Source organism: Eurytemora carolleeae, unplaced genomic scaffold (assembly GCF_000591075.1).
Source record: "Eurytemora carolleeae unplaced genomic scaffold, Eaff_2.0 scaffold615, whole genome shotgun sequence".
In the NCBI taxonomy this organism is placed as follows: Eukaryota; Metazoa; Arthropoda; class Copepoda; order Calanoida; family Temoridae; genus Eurytemora; species Eurytemora carolleeae.
The window spans coordinates 178,065-200,056 of record NW_019396545.1 but is presented as its reverse complement, the minus strand read 5'-3'; the positions used below and the strand labels follow the sequence as shown (position 1 = coordinate 200,056).

Below are 21,992 nucleotides of genomic sequence, written 5' to 3'. Positions count from 1 at the left end.
GAAGACGACATTTTATAGAGGTTTTAAAATTAATGGTTAACAATACCTTATTCACTTGCATACAGAATTTTAAGAATTTAGGGATGCACAATTCTTAAAACTAAGGGATTTTATTCTCAGCAGGGATTACAATTCTTCAATTGTTGACTCTGCTAGAGTCCGAGCTAAAGCTATACCTAGAGAAGTTGCTTTAAAGAAAGTGGAAAAAAAGGAGAAACCAGATCGAGTTATATTCTCTATCTCATTTAATCCCTAGCTGCCTTGTATCTCCTTCATCATACAGAAACATTGGAGAAACATGGTCCAGGATCTTTTGATGAAGGAGGTTTTTCAAAATCCACCTATGGTTACCTATAGGAGACCTCCTAATCTCAGGAATAAACTCATCCGAGCCAGAATTCCAGATCCTCCTAGAATGAGGTCAAAGAGGCTAATACCTGGTATGAAACCTTGTGGTTTAAATTGCCCAACTTGTCCCTACATAGAGCCTGGAACAGTCATACAATCCTCTAATACCAGCAAGAAGATTGAGATTAATGGAACTTTCAACTGTAAGACCAGAAATGTAGTTTACTGTATTACATAAAACTACAAATATGTAGGACAGACAACAAGATCTTTAGATGAAAGAGTGAGAGAACATATTGGTTACATTAGAAATCCCCATACAAACCAGCCTACAGGAGAACATTTTTAAAATCCTGGATATGAACTATATCATCTAAAAGTTACCGTTCTAGAGAAGGTTTGGGACCTCGGAAGAAGTTTACTTGAAGTACGAGAATCTAAATACATTAGAGATTTTATGACTGAACTCAGAGGAATGAACAGAAAAAAAAATAGATTTAATTTAATTGTAAACTGTAATTCAGTATCTTTTTAAAAAAAGAGTTGTTTATGTCCAATTCTTTAAAAGGTGTAAACAAGCCGTCCCCCCTCCCCCGGATTTACGCAAAAGTTCGTTGATTGTCATAGCGAATTTAAATTTTTGATTTGAGTTTCTACTTAGAATTACGCAGCCCTCTTAAATAAAATAAATTCTATGAGTAAAACCCAGTGAAAAAAATGCAGGGTTGAACAATTTTAATTTGCAATAAATTAAATGATATCAATAATTGATTGATATTTTTTGACAAAAATCGAAAAAAACACGACATTTGAAATGAAACATGAAAGTCTCAAATTCCTTAAACTCGGCCTCTGATGTCATAGACCTTTAATATCATATTGAACACTGATTTCTCCTTCATGTACAGTCGTCGTCGTATATATCAATACAATAAAGTTGAGATTTGATTTTAATTTTTGATTTTATACCAAGCTTTCAATAAACATGGATGCACATAAACATGAATGTAAATTTAAGCTGCTCTAATTGTTTACTTGTAAACTTGTTAATCTTGTTAGAAACAGAAATGCCGACTTTATTTTATTGATATAAACGCTGACTAATGTAGTAAAAGATCTGTGTCCGAATTTAATGAATTTAAGCCGCGTCTCAAATTCCCCAAAAACCGGTTTCAATTGAGCGCCGGCATAAATCTTGAAAAAATGAATACAATTTTAAGTGAAACCAACCATATTTGAGCCGCGGCTCAAATTTAAGCCCCGGCTCAAATTCTTTGAATTCGGCCTCAGGTTATACAGACAAAGAGCATATGCAAATTAGGGCTTGAGGCAAAATAAACAATAAACATTGGGTAATCACTAGTATTTAAATTTTCAAAAAAAATAGAACCATTATAGTACTTTATTTCTTTTAATCTACATTTCACAAATACAATTCTACAATTCTGTCAAGGTTTTAAACAATAAACTTTTTCTTTTTCAGTAAATTTGCATTTACATAAAATTAGTTAAGATTGTGAATAAAATGTGTGTGAGACAAACCTGCTTTTAATTTTATTTCCTTTATAATGATACTGTTGCCTAAAAGGATAATCTTTGAAACAGATAAAAATATATTTTACAAACAATGAAAAGTGTAATTTTTATATTTTTAATTCTATGCTTATCATAGTTAACTCTGAGACTAGAAGAGTTTAAAATGTGAAAGAGGGGCGACAGGGGCCTTGTTTTTTTTGTATTTAAAAAAACTAATTAACTCTCTTGAATCTAACTTACATCTAACATTTATGAAATGGTTAATCTGGAATCTGAAATTTATCAAAAAACGTATAAATTTGAGTTTTAATAAATAACATTTACGCATGTACTGTATACTATAACAATATCAATTTTAAAGATTTAGACTAAATAACGTGCCTCTCTATGGTGCACAACTACTTAAGGATAAATTTCAAAAACTTTCATTTTTGGTTTCATATTTTCTCAAACTGTTAATTGTTGGTTTCATATTTTCTCAAACTGTTCATTGTTGGTTTTCTCCTGGGACTAGATCATGTACAAATCTCTTCACGTTCGGCTGAAAAAAAAATAAAAATTTTATTTTATTTGCAATTTTTTAATATAGCCTACCAATGCTACTGGGGGAGGGGGTGGAATATGATTTTTATCTCTCAAAAATTAGCAAAATTTGTTCATTTAATCTTATATAAAAAGATCAATCTTAATTTTGCACATTGAACATAAGAATGATGCTCATTTTTTTAAAATTTCGAAAAATGTTTTATTTATTTTTTAGAAAGTTTGGTTGAATATTTTATATTGTGAAAAGGCTTTACGCCTATCTTCTACTTCAATTGTGAACATTTTCTCTTTGTATACACTGTAAAACCAAAACAAACAAACAAAAATTCGCGGTTTCATAAAAAAAATTTGTGGATTTAAAAATTTTATTGGAAATCAAATTTTGTCGGAGGCAAATTTTGATCATTCATAAACTTTCCCTGCGGCCTGATTGGTTCAGCCGTTTTGACGTGTATTGGGTACACAAGAAACAAACAGACAAGCAAAGTATATAAATAGATAATAAAAGTTTGTTAATATAAAATATTGTTAGGAAAGCTAGATTGCTCCAAAAAAAAAGTATATTAAGTAATGGCATGAGACTATAAACTAAAATTGTTATCTGAAATGAAAGGAATTGAGTTTTTGCCACAAACTAAAATCTTCTGATTTCATTATCTTTGCAATCTTATGGTGAAAACCTTTGACATTTCAAACTTTGATTATTTTATCTATAAGCATTATAGTATGAAATATCTAAGGTCTACAACATTGGGTTCAAAGATATAGAGATTAGAAAATCAGAGTTTGTGACAAAAACTAAACTCCTTTCCACATAAATTCTATCGCAACTTTCTGTACCCTTATGCAAGTTTGTTTGTTAAACTCAAGATGGAAATCCTATATATAAAAAATATATAAGAAGGATAGAGCATTGTTAGGAATTTTTTGAATTGATAATTTAACTCCTTCCTCAATATTAACGATCATGTTTTCTACCAAAATATATTATAGTATCATCTATTCTAAAAATTATTTTCTTTGCGTATAATCTGTTGAAATTTAATCCCAAAATGTTGTTCAAAATTGATGTTTATTATAGTTTCGAATATGTTGAGAGGGTTGTTTATTACAAAATTAAATATTAGTATACTGCATTGTAAACCGCAGAAAAATATTGTTTTAAATATGTGTTTATAATTACCCCTGAACCCTGCCGGCCCCCCTTCTTCTCCCCGACTAGAATTTTGAAATGTTGCGAAAAACGAACAGAGGAGNGGGGTGGTCATAAGGAGACAAGATAAGAAATTAGAAAAAAAAACGATAAATTTTTAACTGGCAATGCTAAACGTTTTAAGAATGTTTTCAAGCTTTAGTATCAAAGTCAAATATAGATCTAAAATTTACTTTTGATTATATTAATATTTCTAGATTATTTTAAGTCGATTTAAAAAAAAACAACACATTTTTATCCTCTAAAGATTTATTTTAAACTAATTAAAACAAATTATTGCCCAAATTTGTTTTCAAAATTCCTTCGCCTCTCCCCCTCCCCTCCCCCTCCGAAGAAAAGAATATGTAGCCCAGCTCTGATGACAGGGGAACGGGAGGGAGTGGACCAGGATATGGGTATGGGGTACGGCCGGAGAGAGAGAGTGGGGTCCAGGAGTTTGAAATCCAATCTCTTTTGTCTGGGGTGTTTACTCTCTCCTTAATATATATATTCACTTTGAAAGTATCGGGTTTTTTCTTATTATTTTAAGCTTTTCCTTGCACAAAATTAAATTTTTAAAGTATACGAAGACACATATGGTATACCGGCAGTGCAGGATTATTCCTGCACAGCGGAGCCACACTGCACAGTTCAACGTGAAGTGAGTGAACATCTTCAACAAGAAGTTAAACAACTTAGTTTTCTCTGTACTGTACCGCGAGGCAGAAGTGACAATATATATGCTGTATTTTTTATTAAACAAATGCAGTTCGTTATCAGACTGGTAATTTCCTAGAGAACGATTTTTGGATTATTAATTTTAAAGCTTTTAAACGACCTAATTGTCACTAATGGGATAAGTGCTACAAACTTGTAATTGGCGTCCAATGTCCAGTGATTGGAAATGTTACAGAGATTTCGAAAAATGTCCAAAAATATAAAAATCGTACGATTATTTATAGATACTTGTACCTCTCGTACCTATTAGATCATTTTTTTGGGGACACCCTGTAGAATCAATTTCAAAACTGTTTTTCTTCCAAGAACTGGAGGAAGATGATTTGTTCTGAAAATGTTATCCAATTTAAAGGGAGTGTTCGCGAAAAATGAATGAGGCTTGTCACAAAATGCCAGTCTTTCTGAATCTATCTGAATTACAGAAAACGCACTGTATTTCTGTCTTCTCTACCTAGGGTTTAAGCCAGGTCTATTCAACGCTAGATTTTACATGTAACTACCTATTTATTGAGACATAAGGTTACAGGTTAAATGGGGTGACCGGCGTAGCGGTCACCCAACTAGTACATATATATTTATAAGGGAAATGAATGATGATGTTAATCCTTTATTTGGTTACAAGATATGCATAAAAATGATTATAACAGTTATTAGCAGGAATATAGATAAGGTATCAGGTTTCCCTGATATAGTAATTAGTACTTATTGGTTATTCATTACAACCTTACGGTGAAAATAAGCGTTTTTGATCGCTACTAAACTTACTTCTATCTTTTGCGTCTATGAGGAGAAAACTGTTAATAACGACTCATATTGAAGAACGTAGCATTCATACAAATTCAGAAAGTTGCAACATTCAACTCGAATCATAAAAAATCAATTTGATTCCTAACAAATCATTCAGATATTACAACCAATAATCATCAAAAAAAATTTGACGCATTCGTATTGATATTTCATAATATTTTTTATTCTTTATGATCTAATAGTTAATTTTGAAAAAAATTTTTCATGTTTCGAGGATTTTTGATTATGAAGACGACAATTTCATATTTTCCAGGAATGTTCGAAAATCCAGCGCCAAAAATAAGGAATAAACCCAAGCATTATGTTATTTTTATCTTTTTTTTTGTTTTAACTGTCTGTTTTTTATTGCTGAACTTTTATTTTATTCATTATAAATATTATCCCTGTATGTTTCATCAACAATTTTGTACATATAAATTGACAACTTTTTTGTATCATCAAAATAATTATTTTAATATGTTGATGCATTGTTTATGCTTAATGCATGTTTCAGATAAAATGCCAGGAACCATGAAAAAGAAATTAAAAATTGTTCAGGACTTAAAGATAACTTCTCCTGCAGTAGAAGATACATGTTTTGTAAATAAACCTGAAGATGAAATTAAGCTAACAAATACAGGAATACAAGGTAATCATGATAGTTTTACATTTTTAAACAAAGAATACATAACAGTGTCACAGCTGATGTTGATTTTCCAAATAACTGTTTGGTTATCTAGTTATCTTATTATTGTATTTTCGTTGAATTCTACAGTGGAGTAGGGAGTGTAATGTAGAAGTTAAATAAAACAAGAACTCCATCTTTAGCCTGGTTCAGCTGAAAGAAGAAGTAGTTTAACCCCTGATGGGTATACAAGCCATGTGCACAACGATACTGGTCTTGTACTCGACCAGCTGTGAGGACTGGACTGCTGTGAAAGATTCCTCCTGATGGAGCTTTAAGGCTTACAACTCTCCATTTTACATAAGGGGTGCAGTTATGGTTTTTTTAAAATTTCCCTTAGTAGGAAAGACTATGATGTTTAGCTTTGCACTGTCCATTTTACCGATGGCAAATGGAGACAACATTAAGAGAAGGAGCTAGGAGGCGTCCCCCCCCCCCGCTCTATTTATTTTATCCTAAGTAAAATTTTCAAGAAAATGAGTGAGTAATAATAACTCATGTGCAAGTTCAAAAAAAAGAAAAGCAAATCAGCTCAGCTCAATTCAATAAAGAGTTCAGAAAAAAAAACAATATCCTCTAAGAATAGTTTTTTCTTTCTTATATAAAGCAAATACAAAATATTATGAAATATCAATTATATGCGAATGCATTGAGAAAAAATCGATAACTGAAGGTTGTAATATCTAAGTAATCTGTTTGATATTAAATTGTTTTTTTTACAATCCAAGTCATGGAATGCAATTTTCTCAATTTGGGTGGATGCTACGTTATTCGGTACAAGTCGTTTTTAACAATTTTCTCCTTATAAACGCAACAGATAGAAGTAAGATTAGTAGCGATCAAAAGCGCTTATTTTTCTCCGTATACCCCCTTTCATTTTTCGGAAACACTCCCTTTAAGATCAAACTAAAAATCTTTTAATTTTCAGGAGAAATATTTGTTCGTGGATTGGATCCTCTGCCATCTGAACCAAAACTAAACAGAATAAAGAAAAGTATAGAAGATGGATATTCATGTTCACAATGTGAATATTTTGCAACTGAATATTCAAATCTTAAGAAACATATTAAAAGCAAACATGAAGGGTATTCTTGTTCTCACTGTGATTATTCTGCATCTACAGCAAGTAATCTGAGGATTCATGTTGAAAGTAAACATGAAGGAGCGAGATATCTTTGCCCTAATTGTGAATATATTGCATCTACAGCAAGTTATCTGAAGATACATATAAAAAATAAACATGAAGGAGTGAGATACCCTTGCCCTCATTGTGAATATATTGCATCTACAGCAAGTTATCTGAAGATACATATAAAAAATAAACATGAAGGAGTGAGATACCCTTGCCCTGATTGTGAATATATTGCATCTACAGCAAGTAATCTAAAGATTCATATAAAAAATAAACATGAAGGAGTGAGATATCCTTGTTCTCAATGTAACTATGCTGCATCTCTACCACATCATCTGAAGAGACATGTAGAAAATAAACACGAAGGATTGAGATATCTTTGCCCTGATTGTAATTTTAGTACAGCTAGAACCGAGTACATGCATAAACATATCGAATTTAAACATAAAGGGGTGAGATATCCTTGCCCTGAATGTGAGTTTGTTGCAAATTTTGCAATCACTCTGAAGACACATGTAGAAAATAAACATAACGGAGTGAGATATCCTTGCCCTCAATGTGAGTATGCGGCAACAACAGCTGGTGATAGGAAGAAACATGTTGAAAGTCAACACGAAGGAGTGAGATATCTTTGTTCACAATGTGACTTTATTGCAAGTTTTGCAAGCAAACTAAAGAGTCATGTAGAAAATAAACATAACGGAGTGAGATATCCTTTCCCTCAATGTGAGTATGTGGCAACTACAGCTGATGCAAGAAAGACACATGTTAAAAGTCAACACGACGGTGTGAGATATCCTTGTTCTCAATGTAACTATGCTGCTGTTCAACCATATCTTCTGAAGAGACATGTAGAAAATAAACATGAAGGGGTGAGATATCCTTGCCCTCAATGTGACTTTGTTGCAAATTTTGCAAGAACTCTAAAGACACATGTAGAAAATAAACATAACGGAGTGAGATATCCTTGTTCTCAATGTAACTATGCTGCTATTCAACCATATCTTCTGAAATCACATGAATGCACTGAATGTGAGTATGCTGTAAGTTTAGCAGATGATCTGAAGTTTTATGTTGAAAATTAAAGCAAGTGTGTGAGATAGACATGTTCTCAGTTTGACTATGTCGCTACTTTAACCTAGAGGCATCTGGCCTGGGGGGGGGGGGGTCAATTTGACTCCCCCCTTTTGTTTTTTGCAATAACTCAAAAAGTATTTGAGCTAGGATGCTAAAATTGTCATGCTTTCCTAACTAACACATGCCCTTCTCTGGGATTTTATACCTACTGCTTGAGCCCTCAGGCATACTGCCTAAATGCCATATTTAACCTCGCCTGAAAAAAATCTATATTTAGACCTACTTACATTCATTGGGTTTTATCATGTTATAGCTCTTTGAAAGCCTATAACAATAGCAAGCAGATTGTACAAATCCGCATCTGGATCCAGATCCAGGTTATTTCCATGAAATTTACTGAGTTTTTTTAACAAAGCAGAATTAGCAAAAAAAATTGTCGTATTTTTTTGCTAATTTTTATGCTAAAACTTGATGAACCCATTCAGAAATCAGGAAAATTTTATAATCTCTTTTTTCAATAATTCTGATTTTGGTTTTCACTTTTCAGGGTAAAATTTTTTTTTGTAGTAATTTGGTTGATATTTTGTCATTTGGATCTGGATCCGTGGATCCGCATATTAAAAAAGTATCAAATGTTAAAGATTTGTATTACAATTAGAAAATAGAAGGGGGGTCAATTTGACCCCCCCCCCTCCCCCCCCTTCCAAAAGTTTGTTAATAAAAAAGATACTATTAAAAACTAATACTGCATATATTATAGCAAGGTCGGCGAAACAGAAGTCCAGCCTAAGTGCACCTACATTGGTGGGGGAGGGTTTCAGTTCAGATGGAGAGAATGGGAGCAGGAGAAAAGGAGAAAAGGAAAAGGGGAAAAATCTAGGTATGGAACTCTTAGTTAACACTTTTTAAACTAATACTGTATATATTTTACAGGGTAACCTAATAAACATGGAAATTCAGTGACAACTTTGATATTGTCTTTTAAATAATACTTTGATTTAGTAAAGTTATACCTACTTAGAAAGATGTAATACGTAAGATTTTCGTCTGCAATGTTTACAATTTGTTTGTTTTTTGTCACTTTGACTGTATACAATTGTACTTAGTAAAACAAGACAAATACAGTATACAATTACTAACAGAGTGAACTTGTCCGTCTTCACTGTTCATCTTGCAGAGACATTATAGACACATCTTTACAGCCATTTGCTGTTTTCATTAAATAAACTCTAGCAGACATATTATGGTTTTAGAAACTAGGTATTACAATGCTAATTCATAACAAAGACAATAACGAATTCGTTACAAAATGTTTATTGGGACACCCTGTAGCAAAAAAGCCGGTGAAAAAGAAGAAGTCTAGCCTTACTTCACTTACATTGGAGGGGGAGGGTTTCATAATGAACCTGATAATCTACCTCTTCATTTGCAGAGGGATTTATTATTTAATGATGATTCACTAGTATTATCTGGACAAGGTTTTATAGGAATATAATATTTTAACATAAAAACCCTTCATTTTTCAATTGTCCGGTCATTTCATAAAATAATATTATAAAGATAAATATATTTCTAGATTTTATGAATGAGAATGCAGATAGCTCTGTTTTCAACCCTGAAACCTCTACACCCTGCCTCAAAGGGAAGAAATCATCCCAACAAACAGTACAGCACACCCTACAACCTGCCTTACATGAACAGCGCAAGAAGATACAGAACAATTCGAATACCCTTTACAAATACCAATTTCAGAACATACACAAGGTTCTTAAGAAAATTTTACATTTTTAATTATAAAATTATATAAATTTTTATGTTATTATTTTAATAGAACAAATTATTGGCTGAGATCAATCTGAAAGATGTGTCAATGAAATCCAAATCTGAAAGACAGAACAATCCGTTCCCAGACAGAATTAAGACTTTAGGTAAAATATAAAGAATTTAAAACTTTTAAACCTATTTTATAATAAGAATTATATATTATTATATATTTAGGGGAGTTGGAAGAACTTGAAGATAAACTTCAAGATGCTGGTTTCTTTTCACAGGTATAAATATTTAATTACAATAAATAATTATTCTTAACAATGTTCCCTTTCTAGTGCTTAAACTGTTTGGGTGAAAATCTGGAAGGTTCGACTATTCAAAACACCGCGTATAGACTACTTCCTAAGGTGAATTATCCAAGAGAGAGGGGGGGGGATCTTTATACTTGAAAACAGTTTGATTTCATTGATACTTCTGCAGATAATGGAAAAGGAGTTTCTTCTGGATGTCAGCTGGACTAATGGGTTTGGGAAGAACAAAACTAAGAAATCAGTAATTCTAACTGAGTTTCCCAAAATGGTGAATTTAATCCTAGGTGAGATTTTTTTTTAACTTATATATAATATAATATAAACTCAAACTTTAAATGAATAATAATTTTAGGGGTTATAAATGGGTCAGAAAGATGGTATTCAGACTTTAAAGCCGATCCCTTGAGCTCGCAGAGGTCCCTTACAAATGGACTTTCTCAATATCTTCGGTGAGACAATTTATGTTTATACAAATTTTGAAATATTTCTAACCGAGTAAATATATGTCAAATATGTCATTCACTTTAGTAACCTGGTGTATAATTCAAAGAATAAAACATCAAGAAGCTCCTCTTTATCTGAAGATGAAAGAAAGAAGCCTCGACTTGAATATCCTAATGTAAGATATAATTGTAATTAAACTATATAATTAATGTTACATATACAGGATTATAAATAATATTTTATTTATTGAATTATAGAAGCTTATTAGAGCTGGAGGAGATTCCGCAGTCAACCCATCTGCAGGCTCATCTGCTCGACCCACTACAGATGTAAGATCAGAAAGTGAGAATTGGAAGGAAGTGAGTATAAAATAACACAATGATTCTATGCATAATTTTAGAATGAATTTTAAATATCATTTTTAATTCAGGTGTATATTTCAAATGAACAGAGGAAACCTAAAAATTGGAACAGAGTTGGAGCTGGAGCTACAGGCCCATTTCACTCAAACTGTCATAGTTGGAAGGAAGTAAGCATAAATTAGCAAAATCTTATAAAGTATAATTTTTTAAAATAAATTTTAGATATGATTTTTAATTTAGGCACATATTTCTAAGGAAGGAATGAAATCTTTCAAAACTAACAGAGTCGGAGCCCGAGCTGCAGGCCCATTTCAGGATGTTTGGAAGCCTGAACCTCAGGACCAACTAGTACGTAGGAACAAAGTAGATACTTATAATAAATTAAATATTTATTTCATTGAAAATAAATTTGTAATATCAATTTAATGTTAATTTTTAGACTTCGGAGCAGCCTGTTAATCAGCCTCAACTAGATGACGACCTTGAATCAAGCTATCAGATCAAGAGACCAATGGCTATCCAATCTACGTGTCCGACGTAAGAAACGTTTTTTTTAAAATTAAAATAAGGTTTATAATTAATATGAATCAATTTGATAAATTTTATATTTTAGAAACTACATGCCAAGTAACTTGAGCCAGCAATATGAAGATCGAGATCTTCATCTTCTTCGGTTAGTATACTTTTTTTTATAAAATTAAATATTTATTCTAGCAATAATTAATCAATAATTATGATCTTTAATTAATATTTATTATTGTTAAGAAAAAGGGAAAATTATCACTGGAACCGTGAATTTAATCCTAGGTAAAATTGTGATTTTTAAACTTAAAAATAATCAATATTTTTTTGATTTTTAATTTTGAAAAATAAATTTTAAACATAATATTTTTTAGACACCATCAAGGAGAGATTCGTGGGCCTTTAGCTGAACTACGCGGTTTTGGGTAAGTAATATTTGTATTGTATGAAAATTAATATAATAATTTATTATGGCTTAAAATTATATTATAATATAATATAAAATATATGTATATATTTTAAAATCAATACTAATAAAAAATTGCAAATAACAATATATATTTTCCAGAACCTCACAGAACGAGCAACGTTACCATAAAGCTCCCTGAGAAATGTAAGTAAAACATTTCATTAAAATTTTAGATATTTGTTTTACAGTGTCCGTACAGTACATGGTAACATGGTATACTTTACTTTACCTATGTACAGTTTACCTCATGTATAGTTTACAGTGTACAGAATGTTGCAGTTTTTATTAATGTTTTTTTCAATGAAGTTTTTTGATTAATCATGTAAATCTTTTTTAGATGGCGCCCTGATGAGGTGTTCACAAGTCCATGTCAGGTCAAGGGCATACACAGCCTACAGGTTTCCCCTCCCTCCCCATTCCCTAAAAAATTGGGAGGGGGGGGCACTTGACACGGACTTGTCGAGACACCCAAATGAAGACGTATTTCACACTCCTCTGCCGCTTTCGTAATTGTAAATTGGCTGTACAGTCCAAAGTAGGACTGCAAAGGTTGGCCCAGCACGGATATTCAAATGTACACCGGCGGGGCGTGATTTAAGATGTCCGTAAATTAAGAACAGCCATAAAACTTCCCTGGGGTCATGTGAGGTCCCACACAAAATTTGGGCCAAATCGGTTCAGTCCTTTAACGTTTATTGGATACAAACGAACAGACACCCAGACAATCAGATAGACTGGCAAAGTGTATATAATGAATGAAATTAATTAAATTAAAAAATTTGCCTGCACCAAAATTCAATGTTTATTAAATTTTGAAAATCAACAAAATTTTCTTTAAAGTAAACTTTTTTGTGTTTGTTTCACAATGCTATACAATGAGGAAATGTTCACAATTTAAATAGAAAATGGGCGCAAAGCGCCCTAAAAGTTTAGTTACTGTAAATTAGATAATAGCCATGACAAAGTATTATAGCTATGCAAAATAATTGACAGAATTAAAATCAAATTTTTATCAAAAAAGTGACAAAAGTCCTAAATAACAAATATTAACTTACTATTAGCGAGGATTTATCAAGAAAATTAACTTTTCAGAGTGTTTCAGAGACTTTTTTCAAATAGAATAGATTTCCATAAATTATTTTTGTCTGTTTACATTTCTTAGATTTCCCCTAAAACCCGCCGTTCCGCCGTACTCAACCCCATCCATTGTGAAAAAAAATGATTATTCTTATTAAAGTTAAATTCAATCAGTCTAATGCAAGCCGTTTTCTAGTTCACTCTTGTATGCCGAGTCCACTAGCGCCTGATCCAATCAGGGTTCAGTCATGTGTTTGTTGTCATTCTGAACCAATAGAAATTGCATAGCGGTAACATCTATCTTTCTATCTAGCTCATTATCCAATAAGAGATTTACAACTTTAAATGGAAATATTTACTTCTACTCCCCCCCCCCCAAACAAAATGAACCACTATAAATAAAATACGATACAAAGTTATTTGTAAAAAAAAATCCTAACATATTTGCAAAAACACATTCGATATTATAAAAAGCTGACAACTTTCCAACAAAATAAATGTAATTCTATTTATAACAATGTCAATATTAACAGTTGTTAAAAAGTATGCTAATAAAGTTCTGCTGAAACAATATTTAAACTGAATGTCCATACTAAAATGTGTATGCAAAGTTTTAATTAAAACTTGTAATTTAATTAATGATAAATTCAATAGTATTAGTTTCCTGCGCTAATTACAACACGGAAAAATTATATGTTTTTTTTTGCTTTTGAAAAACAAAATTACAAGTTTTTGATTTTTTAAGCTATCTTTTATTTTTAAATATAAATTGATTGTTCTCCACCCCAGGTCAATATTATAGAATAGATAAATAGATAAAATCAAAATTTTTTTTATTTATTTGAATTGTTTGACCTGGTCATATTGTTCCATGGACTTGCTGGGTCGTCGGTCATGTGGAATCATACTCCCAGACCTCTGTAAGCATTTCATATTTTATTTTTGGTTTATTTTGGATTTATTTTGTTTTATTGATTGATTTTCAAAAAGCTAGCTTTAAACTTGAATTATTTTTGCAATTTATTTTTTAAGATTGGCCAAAGGTTGAGTTTGTTTATGAAAGTTTAAAATAATTTAATTTTTGAAAACCCGCAATGAAAAGGAAGAAAATAGACCGAAATTAAATTAATTTAAACTAATTAATATTATATGACTGTTCTGTTTTTACAATACTAATTTCTAAATCGTAAATGGAAGATCCGATGTTTTCCCAATAAAAAGCTTGCCAAACTCTTGTATAAACTCCGTAAAAACTGGATTTTATGTTTATAGACTTTTTCTCCGATATTGAAGATTTCACATATTTTATTTTCTCTGCCCTTAAGCTGTAGAGATAGGAGATTGTAAACACAAGGTTAAAAATTCGAATAGAAAATTTGATAACGCCATATTTTTTCAATCTCAGATTTTTAAGAAAACTGCCAAGCGAAAACTAGTTTAAGGCATATAATATAATTATGTAAGTCGTCTTTTTTTCATCTTTTATTTAAAAGATGAGAAGATTTTGTTATTATTAAAACCAGTGCTTGATATATTTTCAAAGTTGGAATCATTGAAAATTACTTTTAATTAGAACACTGGACAACATGGACGCCATACTGTTTATTTACTGCAACATGGTGGCTTATGTTTATCTTTGGATTAACTTCCTCGCTTTAGATTAAAAGTGAAAACAAAGTCGGATTTATAAGCTTTGTTTAACTTCAAAGAAAGTAATTGACCCTTTTTGCCACAAGCTTAAAGTTTTTATTTTCGTTCATCCATATTTATTTTATCAAAATGGCACCCTACTTCACGAAAATAGTTGTTCTTAAAAAATGTTGTTCGTTCAAAAAAACCGATGCTCATCTCTAGTATGTAACCTACCGATCTATTTCCTCCCAGACCCAGGGAGGTGAAGAGACCAAGTCCTTGGCTAAACAGAAGAATACTCTGGGATACCTTCTCAGGGGCTTCATCGAGTACATCGCCAACATCATCAATCCTAATATTATCATTTATAAATCAATCAAGCACTTCTCGATATCATCAATCCTATTACTATTATTGATCACTCAAGCAAGATCATCTCCGACATTATCAATCCTATGATATTGTTTTTGATAAATCAATCAAGAACATTCTCGACATCATTAATCTTTTTATTGTTTTTGCTCAATCAATCAAGTACATTCTCGACATCATTAATCCTGATATTGTTATTGATCATTCTCGACATCATGAATCTTTTTATTATTATTGATAAATCAATCAAATACATTTCCGATATCACAATCCTGATATTATGTTTGCTCAATCAATCAAGCACATCTCCGACATCATTAATCCATAATAGTATCATTGATCAATTATTCAAATACATTTCCGCCATCATCAATCTTAATATTGTCATTGATGTTTTTGTTATAACTATGTAGCTCTTTGAGTAATGGCCGCAAAAACATGGACTGATTGTCGTCCTTTTCTCACAGATTTTGTGATAAATTTTAATTGATTTATATCTATGAAAATGAAGTGATAAAGACAAAGAAAATTTGTTTATTTTGTCATATGGGATAAGTAAAATAATAAAAGCAAATGCTGGCTACAGTGTTACGCGATTATATCAATACAATGAAGACGACTTTTTTATTTGAGTTTTTCGTCGAATTTCAAGTTTACAAGTAATCAAAGAGAAGCTTTTCAAATTGACAGCTTCTCTTTGTTTGCATTTTTTTGTGAATTTAAACTGTTTAAAACTTTATATAAAATCAAAATTGAATTCAAAAGTCGTCTTTACTTTTTGATAAATCGCTGTATTACCTGAGGATGCTTGTTTTTGTTGGATTAGAATGAGAATACATGGTCTCAGTGGTGTGAAGGAAAGACGACTTTGTAAGAACAAAAGTCATATTTTTTATGATTGATGAGCAATGCGTGACAAATTTAAAGATATCATTCCCATGCCGTTCAGAATCTTATTAAGTAGCTTTTTTAAGCAATTAGATTTTGCAAAAACTAATTTTTAAATGTTTAATATTTTTAAGTAAATCAAAATTGTGTTGAAATATGCAGTTGAACAATGCAAGGTATGGATACTGGCGATACAAAAAAACATTTAATACCTTTCAGATTCAAAACAGACTTAGAAATCTTTGTTGATTTATGTTTGAAGAAAGGATATTGAAGATTGTTTGATTTTTTGTCTTTGTAAATCTTAGATATTTAAAACTATGAATTCAGTTTGAAACATCATCTAGGAAGTTCACCACAAAATAAAAAATCCAGATAACATTTCTTTTTCTATTAGAAATCCTAGGTTTGTATTAAACATATTTCAAGTTGTTCCTTCATTAAGAGAACAGAGTAAAACCCTTTAATGGAAAATCTTAATTCAATCAGAGATATTTAAATTCGAGGGAAATTCTAACAGACTGATATATATCCATTTGATTAAACTTTACAGAATGCAGGGGGAACTTAAACCCTGAATACAGTGTGTTCTGAGAAAATTAATGGTAAATTAATGTAGATGTAATTTATATGAACCTCCATTCAAAAATTAGATGCCCAATTTACAACGAGCTTTTTTCTTTTTTTCTGTCAATTTTTAACTGACATTTCTCAATAAAACGAGAATGAAACAAGTATGTAAATCTTTAAAGAGAGACAAGTGAAATTAATAATGAATCAAAGATGACTTTTGTTCCTTGGATCCAACAACAAGCAAGGTGTCACACTTGAGCTCCTGCTCTAGGTGGGTAGATAGGTTTAAATCCCATGTTTGAAGTCCAAATGTTAAAGATGTTACATCATTGGAAAGCTCTTATACTCTAAATTTAGAATCTGCAAAATAATTTGCAAATTTGAAAAAAATTTCCTTTTTTGCAATATCCAGTTATAAACTAAAATTGTTTGCATAAAAAATGTCCAAAAAATAATAAAATATACATTTTTTGAAAAGCCTTAGACCATGCCATTAAAAAATCTGATGTGTAATTAAGAAAAACAAAATAATGCAAATTTCTTTTCACGGTTTGTATGCAAATAATTGTCAAAAATGTTTATGCAAAACTTGTGCAATCCGTTCCATTATGACATATTCTTTCCAAAAAGCTAAAATTATCAAAACCTGACTACTGAAAGTTGGCAAAAAAACAAAGATTTAGTTTGTTAAAGTAGTCATTCAGGGCTCAGGCAATTAGTATAAAACCCGTGTTTTAGACCTAAAGAGAGAGCTATGGGTATTTAGGAAAAGCCAGAAAATGTTTATCAGCCTCAGACCAATACTTTTTGAGTTATTCAAAAAAAACTACAGGGGGGGGGGTCAAATGTCAAATTCCCCCCCCCCCCAGCAGAAATAGGGTTAGAAAGTCTTAATATATCCAATTCTATTCAAAACAGTTTCTTCTCTTCCACAGAAAGTTTTATCAAAGGAGCTCAAGAAAGTTTTGGAAAATATGTTAAGAAAGAGTCTCTAAGGATGGCAAACATGAAAGAATGTTGCATCCATACGCTTTGTTTGTATTCAGTCTTTGTCTTATACTGACAGAAAACAATTGTGTAAAGACAACTTCAAACCTTTACATTGCTTGAATACTAATGCTTTTTTGACTTTAATACTTGATTAAACTTAAAGAAGTGAGAAACTATGTTCATATCAACAAATGTTTCTTACTTTTCCAGGTAAAAAAGAAGCAACAACATTTACCCTAAACAGGTGGGGGGGGGGGGGCGTTTAGTTGTTTGTCATGGCAAACTCTTTTCATTAACACTATCACTGTAAAAATTTTGTGAAATTTAAAAAATAGAAATATAAAGGATTTTTTGTAAAAACAATTTTTCTGAAATGCATAAAGTAGGGTAGAAAACAGTAAAAAGTCCGGTCTGTGTAAAAAAAATCTTAAGTAGCATTATAACTTTTTGTGACTTACGCTACAGATCTAAAAACTATATTTTTGAAAAGCTTGAAATATGGATGTAGAAAAATGTGTCACACTTTAATGTTTTTGTTAAAAACAAAAAAAAATTTTTTTACATTTTTTTACCATTTTTTTGGCATTTTTTTCAACCCTCCCTAGCACCCAAAGTTATCGGTCTAATTTTTCAGACCCCCCAGCTTTTAAAGGGTTAAATTCTGACAAGCCAAACAAGATGTGTAATATATGCAGAGGATATAAACTTCTGATGAAATAATACAAAGCAAGCAACATGATTAATTGTTGAACAGACTCAAGGTTTTTAAAGGTTGCAACCTTTTCATAATTTAAATTTACAGTGTACTGAATACTTATATTTGCATTGATAAAGATTTGTTTTGTCTGGTTTTCATCATTATCTTTAAAGGGACTGTGTAGGAAAAATGAAATGGGCTGAATCCTAAGAACTTCAGGAATTAATCGAGACCTATAATAGTTCTATCTGATGTTCCTGTCTCGAGAAATTGATATAAAACTGTGTCAAAGTTGTACCAAAACTTATAAATATAGATTTGGTATAATAAACAGATCATATTTAGCAAATACGCAACAAATCTGAAAACGATGATATCCCAGAGGAGCCTGAAAAACTCAGGTTTTCTCCTTTTATTATTTGGATGTGATAATTTTTCATTTTTAATATAGATATAATTGATTGAAACGTTATTATCACAAGACCGAACTCCCACCAATGACATTGCAGTATCATTGTCACGTGTCTCTGTCCGTGTAGTTTAAGATTAAGATTAATTTCTTTAACCTGAGAATAAAAAGATATGATTTCAACCTGTCACACCACAAAATTGCCTTTCTTGTAAGTGACTTGACATTAGAGTTATATGAAGAAATAAATTGGATTTGTATGACATCAAGATTAGAATCTTTACTTAAATATGAAAATTTTTAATTTTTGAACTTTTTCAGAGAACCCTAACCCCTATTGGTATGACTATGGGGGGGGGATTTCGTAATTAAAATTCTTACACATATTTTCCATCTTATTCTTAACCGTACAGGGATCTTAATCTTTGAGCGATGGGGTACGACGACTTCCTGTGCCATGACCCAAGGCCTTGGAGTTAGGAGTTAATACATGAGCAAATTGAATTTTTTCAAGGCCAGCTAATAAAAGTTACTTTTTCTATGGTCTGAATTTTCAGAAGAATAAAAAGTGCCATGACCCTCCCCCCCCCTGCCCCTCCCCTATTTGGTCAAATTTATCCTACCTTGGATTTATCTGAGTGTGAAGAGTCTCTCTAAACTCCTCCATTGCCTTCACCTGACAAATGAAACCTTTATCTAATCCTCGCTAAAACGTTGCCGGAATATGAAATATATTGCGGCATTTTTCCAAAATAAAACTCGCGCACTTTTTGTGCAATCTTGCAAATTAAAAAATAAGAAAATGAATTAAACTTTAAAATTGCTAAACAAATCGTTTCACATAGAATTTTTTTGGGGAAAAAAACACTAACAATTATCTAAAAAGGTAGTAATTCTACTAGCAAGCAGTAACATTGATTTTAAAGTGGTTTTCAAGGATTTAACCTAGTTTGAAGCTAAAAGTGAGTGAAACGCACAATATGTGAACCACGGTGAAAAATATGAGCAAGGGGGTTGAAATTCATATACGGTAAAAAATTTGGATTATCGAAAACTTAAGATTTTATTAAAATTAGATGTTTAAAAAATGGATGGATTCTTAAGCAACAAACCTTGTCTTTCGCTGCCTCCACTCCTTGGCCGAATTTATGGAATACTATTATATATATATATTATATAGCTGTTGATATTACTTCATTTATATATATATATTAATAAACCAGATGGAGAACCCGGCATCGTCGTTCAGATTTGTATGGTTATTTATTAAATCGTGATTTAAGCTGAGGTGCCCAGCGTTGCCGATATAAAATATTTGGTCCGAAGAGCTTTATTATATAGATTGAAGAAATTTAATAAAAAATATTTCATACATAAATAATACTAAATAAAAAAATGGTGTTCGTATTTCTAACCTTGTTAACAATGTATCTTCTTTCCAATTATTTAGAAAACTAGAATCCCTTAAGAAACTCTATCGATTTATTTGCTCCAATAAGAGAGAATAAAAGAAATATAAGAAAAGGGAAATAACATTATTGTTTACAGAACTATGGGATACATATAAAGTGCTTTCCAGTCAGAATTAATCTTTATTCGATATATAATACTAATACTCATTATTCAGTATTAGCAATCATTAATAGAAAAAAAAACAGAAAACACTCCAGGCGCGTAGTGGAGGTTTAGCCCAGGGGGGGGGGGGTGCAATTTGGCGCGCGTAAGCGGCCCGATTTTTTTTGCACCCCTCTAAAAAAACTGATATTAAGTGAAAAATAAAGTTCAAAATCTATCTACCTGAAGGCTCACCATAATTACCAATCATACCATTATAAAATCTAGTATTATAAAGAGCAAAAAACTTAAAAATTTGAATAAAACTCTGCGCCAATCATCTTGCTCTGAGAGACTGAAATGGATTTTGAATGAAACCCCGGGAAAAAAAAAATATTGTAAATCAGATTAAGGTACAAGAAAGAATTTGAGAAATAATCATAAAATGGACAAATTGTGACATTGTCGATTGATAAGAAAAGTAAAAAATCTGACCATATATGTAAGTTTACTGTTTTATAAATTAGAGCCTGCCTCTGACTCTACGGGAGGGAGGAGGGGGCTAGGGGGGTGCATGTCTAGGGGGGGGCAAAGTGGTACTGGCCCCCCCATTACGCGCCTGAGTCAAGCCAGGAAAAAAACGGAAAACCGTCAAATTCCATCCGGTGAAAATTTACATACTTTGGTCCAAGTTTTTATCAAAACGACATTTCTATTTTTGTTTAGATTTCTAAAAAGCTAGTTTTAATGTTTATGTGAATCCATGCTGTTTAAAAGCCTGGTAGAAATCAAAATTTAATTCTAAAGTCGTCTCTATTTAATTGATATATTCGACAACTATTGTTTATAAATTTCCTACGGCTCTAAGATGGGAAAAAGCCAAGTGTTGTGGTTTGCAGGACTACACGTTCCAAAAGATTTTTAAAATGTATTTTCAGATACCATTTTTATTTTGATACCCAAAAAATGTGTAATGTAATGTCTAATTTGTGCTAAAACCATCTAATGATTAGCTGTATTTTATTCTAGCAAAAGTGCCCGGTGTTGCCCGTGGAATAGTATTAGCCTACAGTTATATATATATATATATAATCCCTAGATACTCCTCAGCTGTTGGATTATGTCCAACTGTTGTCAGCTTCCAGGCAATAATCTTGTCTTTGAAGTGTTCCATCACTCCTGAAACATCAAACAAATATTAAAGTGACTGTTCTCGGTATTTTTAGTGATTCTCCATTTTAAAAGTGACATTCACAATGCCCTTTACATCTCTGTATCCGAACGGACAATTTGAAAGAAATCCTCGGTTTTCTATCTTAGAAAGCGTTAAATACTAACAGAGGCCGAATTTAAAGATTTTGAGCCGCGGCTTAAATTTGAGATATAGTTGGTTCCACTTAAAATTGTATTCAATTTTTCAAGATTTAAGCCGGCGCCCAATCAAAACCGGTTTTTGGCGAATTTGCGACGCTGGTTAAATTAATTAAATTCGGACTCAGATTGCTATATTGCTAATAAACCTCTACAGACAAAACTTAATAGAAAAAAAATCAATTTTCTGCTAGTTAAATATCCTTGATCAGACAAAGGTTTGCAAGAGTACTTTTGTGAATCGGACATACTGTTCTAAAAATGGAGGATCACCTAAAGTTACTGTGCTCCCATTTATTGGATTCAACATTTGCTCTTTCAAATATTACAATCTCTTTGAACGATAGTGCACACTTAGAATAAAATTTTGAATTATATTTATAAAAAACTAGCTTAGGAACCCAGCGTTGCCCAGGTTACTTACAGGTACTCCCGCCGTTTACCCGCACTTGGGTAATTTAACCAGGAAACTGATGTTTGCCATTAAAGACTCTCAAAACAAAGCTAAGAA

The 21,992-nt window shown here is 31.6% G+C and overlaps 2 protein-coding genes across 4 annotated transcripts in view; one reads left to right on the top strand and one right to left on the bottom strand.

Annotated features, from left to right (window-relative positions):
- Window positions 1–1,769: 1,769 nt before the first annotated feature.
- LOC111705244 (uncharacterized protein ZK1073.1) overlaps window positions 1,770–21,992 on the bottom strand; it is a 41,021-nt gene continuing 20,798 nt past the window's right edge. Inside the window, exons 8-16 of the mRNA XM_023477732.1 lie at window positions 21,206–21,289; window positions 19,669–19,712; window positions 19,180–19,232; window positions 17,735–17,754; window positions 16,684–16,799; window positions 15,798–15,865; window positions 14,862–14,979; window positions 13,851–13,913; window positions 1,770–2,425 (exon numbers count right to left, since the gene is read on the bottom strand). Of these exons, the coding sequence (XP_023333500.1) occupies window positions 2,372–2,425; window positions 13,851–13,913; window positions 14,862–14,979; window positions 15,798–15,865; window positions 16,684–16,799; window positions 17,735–17,754; window positions 19,180–19,232; window positions 19,669–19,712; window positions 21,206–21,289 (620 nt within the window). The 3' untranslated portion in view covers window positions 1,770–2,371. The remainder of the gene's footprint in view (window positions 2,426–13,850; window positions 13,914–14,861; window positions 14,980–15,797; window positions 15,866–16,683; window positions 16,800–17,734; window positions 17,755–19,179; window positions 19,233–19,668; window positions 19,713–21,205; window positions 21,290–21,992) is intronic.
- Window positions 5,637–12,670, top strand: LOC111705246 (zinc finger protein 197). 3 transcript variants are annotated; one of them, XM_023477734.1, is made up of 19 exons: window positions 5,637–5,795; window positions 6,760–7,995; window positions 8,801–8,920; window positions 9,617–9,804; window positions 9,872–9,968; window positions 10,039–10,091; window positions 10,146–10,217; window positions 10,291–10,405; window positions 10,474–10,570; window positions 10,650–10,740; window positions 10,823–10,924; window positions 10,996–11,094; window positions 11,168–11,275; window positions 11,367–11,464; window positions 11,541–11,600; window positions 11,693–11,734; window positions 11,824–11,874; window positions 12,018–12,062; window positions 12,256–12,670. In XM_023477734.1, exons 1-18 carry the CDS (start codon window positions 5,648–5,650, stop codon window positions 12,055–12,057), a joined length of 2,817 nt encoding a protein of 938 aa, XP_023333502.1. In that variant the 5' UTR covers window positions 5,637–5,647; the 3' UTR covers window positions 12,058–12,062; window positions 12,256–12,670. The 3 variants fall into 3 exon arrangements, with proteins under 3 accessions (XP_023333502.1, XP_023333501.1, XP_023333503.1); XM_023477733.1 differs by having other exon boundaries at window positions 11,168–11,290; XM_023477735.1 differs by lacking the exon at window positions 6,760–7,995 and having other exon boundaries at window positions 11,168–11,290; window positions 12,256–12,667.